Source organism: Cetorhinus maximus, unplaced genomic scaffold (assembly GCF_964194155.1).
Source record: "Cetorhinus maximus unplaced genomic scaffold, sCetMax3.hap1.1 HAP1_SCAFFOLD_3430, whole genome shotgun sequence".
NCBI lineage: Eukaryota > Metazoa > Chordata > Chondrichthyes > Lamniformes > Cetorhinidae > Cetorhinus > Cetorhinus maximus.
This window is the reverse complement of record NW_027599342.1, coordinates 22,501-27,886: the sequence shown is the minus strand read 5'-3', so window position 1 is coordinate 27,886 and position 5,386 is coordinate 22,501. Positions and strand designations below refer to the sequence as shown.

Here is a 5,386-nt window from a genome sequence, read left to right as displayed (position 1 = left end):
ACCGTGCCGGTCACTGCAACTCCTTCCGCTGTGGTGCAACCGCTCGAGAAACTCTCCTTCCCCGGGGGGGTGGGGGATTGTCGTCAAATCCGACAGTGGGGGAGGAGGCCATTCAGTCCCTCGAGCCTGTTACACAGGAACAGGAGGAGGCCATTCAGCCCCTCGAGCATGTTACACAGGAACAGGAGGAGGCCATTCAGCCCCCTCCTTGATCCTGTTACACAGGAACAGGAGGAGGCTATTCAGCCCCTCGAACCTGTTACACAGGGACAGGTGGAGGCCATTCAGCCCCTCCTCCTCCTCGAGCCTGTTACACAGGAACAGGAGGAGGCTATTCAGTCCCTTGAGCCTGTTACACAGGAACAGGAGGAGGCCATTCAGCCCCTTGATCCTATTCCGCCATTCACTGTGAGCCTGGCTGACCTGTGGTCTAACTCCATTTAATCCCCCCCCATCCCCTTCACCCCACATCTCTTAATACCTCCAGATAAAGAGAAACACCTCTCAATCTGATTACACGAATTGCATCAGTTCCCTCAGGAGAGAGTTCCCCTGCCCTTTGAGTGGAGAAAGGTCCCTCAGTTTAATCTCTGACTGACTTTGTGCTGTGAACACCTGCAGTGACCTCACTTTGGGAGTTTAAAACTACTTGTTTCTTTCTTAAACGCATTCCCACCTTAGGGACCGACACCATGGTAAGGACAAGGACAGGGACCGGGATCGATTCAAAAAGGAACGTGATCGTGACCTGCACAGGAAAGGAAGGAAGAGATCCAGGTGAGAAATGCGGAGAGGTTGGTGGCACAGAGCCCGGGGCCCAGGCAGCCGAAGGCAAGGCCGCCGATGGTGGAGCGATGGGTATTTGGGGACGGGTGAGAGGCCGGAATCTGAGGAGTGCAGAGACCTCGGAGGGTTGTAGTGGCTGGAGGAGGTTACAGAGATAGGGAGGGTTGTAGGGGCTGGAGGAGGTTACAGAGATAGGGAGGGTTGTAGGGGCTGGAGGAGGTTACAGAGATAGGGAGGGTTGTAGGGGCTGGAGGAGGTTACAGAGATAGGGAGGGTTGTAGGGGCTGGAGGAGGTTACAGAGATAGGGAGGGTTGTAGGTGCTGGAGGAGGTGACAGATAGGGAGGGTTGTAGGGGCTGGAGGAGGTGACAGAGATAGGGAGGGTTGTAGGGGACTGGAGGAGGTTACAGAGATAGGGAGGGTTGTAGGGGGCTGGAGGAGGTGACAGAGATAGGGAGGGTTGTAGGGGCTGGAGGAGGTTACAGAGATAGGGAGGGTTGTAGGGGCTGGAGGAGGTTACAGAGATAGGGAGGGTTGTAGGGGCTGGAGGAGATGACAGATAGGGAGGGTTGTAGGGGCTGGAGGAGGTGACAGAGATAGGGAGGGTTGTAGGGGGCTGGAGGAAGTTACAGAGATAGGGAGGGTTGTAGGGGACTGGAGAAGGTTACAGAGATAGGGAGGGTTGTAGGGGACTGGAGGAGGTTACAGAGATAGGGAGGGGTGTAGGGGCTGGAGGGGGTTACAGAGATAGGGAGGGTTGTAGGGGACTGGAGGAGGTTACAGAGATAGGGAGGGTTGTAGGGGACTGGAGGAGGTTACAGAGATAGGGAGGGCTGTAGAGGCTGGAGGAGGTTACAGAGATAGGGAGGGTTGTAGGGGGCTGGAGGAGGTTACAGAGATAGGGAGGGTTGTAGGGGGCTGGAGGAGGTTACAGAGATAGGGAGGGTTGTAGGGGCTGGAGGAGGTTACAAAGATAGGGAGGGTTGTAGGGGACTGGAGGAGGTTACAGAGATAGGGAGGGGTGTTGGGGGCTGGAGGAGGTTACAGAGATAGGGAGGGTTGTAGGGGCTGGAGGAGGTTACAGAGATAGGAAGGGTTGTAGGGGCTGGAGGAGGTTACAGAGATAGGGAGGGTTGTAGGGGCTGTAGGAGGTGACAGAAATAGGGAGGGTTGTAGTGGCTGGAGGAGGTTACAGAGATAGGGAGGGTTGTAGGGGACTGGAGGAGGTTACAGAGATAGGGAGGGCTGTAGAGGCTGGAGGAGGTTACAGAGATAGGGAGGGTTGTAGGGGGCTGGAGGAGGTTACAGAGATAGGGAGGGTTGTAGGGGGCTGGAGGAGGTGACAGAGATAGGGAGGGTTGTAGAGGCTGGAGGAGGTTACAGAGATAGGGAGGGTTGTAGGGGCTGGAGGAGGTTACAGAGATAGGGAGGGTTGTAGGGGCTGGAGGAGATGACAGATAGGGAGGGTTGTAGGGGCTGGAGGAGGTGACAGAGATAGGAAGGTTGTAGGGGGCTGGAGGAAGTTACAGAGATAGGGAGGGTTGTAGGGGACTGGAGAAGGTTACAGAGATAGGGAGGGTTGTAGGGGACTGGAGGAGGTTACAGAGATAGGGAGGGGTGTAGGGGCTGGAGGGGGTTACAGAGATAGGGAGGGTTGTAGGGGACTGGAGGAGGTTACAGAGATAGGGAGGGTTGTAGGGGACTGGAGGAGGTTACAGAGATAGGGAGGGCTGTAGAGGCTGGAGGAGGTTACAGAGATAGGGAGGGTTGTAGGGGGCTGGAGGAGGTGACAGAGATAGGGAGGGTTGTAGGGGCTGGAGGAGGTTACAGGGATAGGGAGGGTTGTAGGGGCTGGAGGAGGTTACAGAGATAGGGAGGGTTGTAGGGGCTGGAGGAGATGACAGATAGGGAGGGTTGTAGGGGCTGGAGGAGGTGACAGAGATAGGGAGGGTTGTAGGGGGCTGGAGGAAGTTACAGAGATAGGGAGGGTTGTAGGGGACTGGAGAAGGTTACAGAGATAGGGAGGGTTGTAGGGGACTGGAGGAGGTTACAGAGATAGGGAGGGGTGTAGGGGCTGGAGGGGGTTACAGAGATAGGGAGGGTTGTAGGGGACTGGAGGAGGTTACAGAGATAGGGAGGGTTGTAGGGGACTGGAGGAGGTTACAGAGATAGGGAGGGCTGTAGAGGCTGGAGGAGGTTACAGAGATAGGGAGGGTTGTAGGGGGCTGGAGGAGGTTACAGAGATAGGGAGGGTTGTAGGGGGCTGGAGGAGGTGACAGAGATAGGGAGGGTTGTAGGGGCTGGAGGAGGTTACAGAGATAGGGAGGGTTGTAGGGGACTGGAGGAGGTTACAGAGATAGGGAGGGGTGTTGGGGGCTGGAGGAGGTTACAGAGATAGGGAGGGTTGTAGGGGCTGGAGGAGGTTACAGAGATAGGAAGGGTTGTAGGGGCTGGAGGAGGTTACAGAGATAGGGAGGGTTGTAGGGGCTGGAGGAGGTTACAGAGATAAGGAGGGTTGTAGTGGCTGGAGGAGGTTACAGAGATAGGGAGGGTTGTAGGTGCTGGAGGAGGTTACAGAAATACGGAGGGTTGTAGGGGGCTGGAGGAGGTTACAGAGATAGGGAGGGTTGTAGGGGCTGGAGGAGGTGACAGAAATAGGGAGGGTTGTAGTGGCTGGAGGAGGTTACAGAGATAGGGAGGGGTGTAGGGGCTGGAGGAGGTTACAGAGATAGGGAGGGTTGTAGATGTTGGAGGAGGTGACAGAGATAAGGAGGATTGTAGGGGGCTGGAGGAGGTGACAGAGATAGGGAGGGTTGTAGGGGACTGGAGGAGGTTACAGAGCTAGGGAGGGTTGTAGGGGGCTGGAGGAGGTTACAGAGATAGGGAGGACTGTAGGGGAAAGGAGGAGGTTACCGAGATAGGGAGGGTTGTAGGGGCTGGAGGAGGTTACAGAGATAGGGAGGGGTGTAGGGACTGGAGGAGGTTACAGAGATAGGGAGGGTTGTCGGGGCTGGAGGAGGTTACAGAGATAGGGAGGGTTGTAGGGTCAGAGGAGGTTACAGAGATAGGGAGGGTTGTCGGGGCTGGAGGAGGTTACAGAGATAGGGAGGGGGTGTAGGTGCTGGTGGAAGTTACAGAGATAGGGAGGGGTGTAGGGGGCTGGAGGAGGTGACAGAGATAGGGAGGGTTGTTGGGGCTGGAGGAGGTTACAGAGATAGGGAGGGTTGTAGGGGACTGGAGGAAGTTACAGAGATAGGGAGGGGTGTCGGGGGCTGGAGGAGGTTACAGAGATAGGGAGGGGTGTCGGGGGCTGGAGGAGGTTACAGAGATAGGGAAGGTTGTAGGGGCTGGAGGAGGTTACAGAGATAGGAAGGGTTGTAGGGGCTGGAGGAGGTTACAGAGATAGGGAGGGTTGTAGGGGGCTGGAGGAGGTTACAGAGATAGGGAGGGGTGTAGGGGGCTGGAGGAGGTTACAGAGATAGGGAGCGGGCGAGAGAGGGTTGGAGGGATTTGAACACGAGGATGAGAATTTTAAAATCGAGGTGTTGCTGGACTGGAAGCCAATGTAGGTCAACAAGCGCACGGAGTGATGGATGGATGGGACTTGTTGCGAGTTAGGATACGAGGGGGCAGCAGAGTTTTGAACGAGTTGAAGTTTACGGAGGGTAGAATGTGGGAGAGCAGCCAGGAGCGCGTTGGAGGAGTCGAGTCTGGTGGTAAGGAAAGCGTGGACGAGGGTCTCAGCAGCAGATCAGCCGAGACGGGGCGGAGTTATGGGAGGCAGGTGAGGGGAGTCTCGATGGAGCGGAGACGAGAGAGAGAGAGAGCGTATTACCGAAAGGAGAAAATCTTTTCGTCCCGAGCTCCTCAGGACAAACACAAGAATACCAGATTTCAAACTCTCTCAACAATTTATACCGCACGGGGAAAGGGCGCTGATTGCCTGGCAGGCCGACTCCGATTGGCCGAGGTGTTGCCATGGAGAAAACAACGGGCAATTATAGACCCCCCCGCACCCTGGGTAATTCGGAAGGAGGCGCAGGGTTTGAATGTATTCCTTTTGTTTGCAGAGAAGGGTGCCCCTCGGTACGAAGGTACCCCACTTCCAGCCAGCGCCAATGAGCCACGCTTCAGGCTCAACTGCTTATCTTTAATGCTGGTTGTTAGTGTAGTTATTAGCGCGCTGAGGATTGTTCAGCACGTGCTGTCCGATCGCGGAATTGCCCCCAGCAGCAAAACCCAAAACAAAACGTCCACTGCTGGGTGCAATTCCGCGATCGGACGGACAGCACATGCTGAACAATCCTCAGCGCGCTAATAACTACACTAACAACCAGCATTAAAGATAATCGGTTGAGCCTGAAGCGTGGCTCATTGGCGCTGGCTGCAAGTGACCTACGTTCAGGAGCTGTTTGCTAGGACACAGTGCAGGGGTCCCTCCCAAAGGGACGAGCGGATAACCTGGACACCCTTACCACGCGGAAGCAGCACCTTGGCGGGGGGGAAGGGGCGGGGGGAGTGCTGGGTGACGTGGCGTGCGAGGCTTCTAACTCCCCTGCCACCTCTCGCCCCCGCAGGAGCCTCTCCCCGGGTAGGCTGA

General features: G+C 56.3%; 1 protein-coding gene across 1 annotated transcript in view; it reads left to right on the top strand.

The window, feature by feature from the left end:
* Positions 1-664: 664 nt before the first annotated feature.
* Positions 665-5,386, top strand: part of ddx23 (DEAD (Asp-Glu-Ala-Asp) box polypeptide 23) — a gene marked incomplete at its 5' end in the record, with an annotated part of 25,606 nt that continues 20,884 nt past the window's right edge. The window contains 2 exon segments of the mRNA XM_078537948.1: positions 665-777; positions 5,364-5,386. The exon segment at positions 5,364-5,386 is cut by the window's right edge and continues 65 nt beyond it. Coding sequence (XP_078394074.1) covers positions 665-777; positions 5,364-5,386 — 136 coding nt within the window.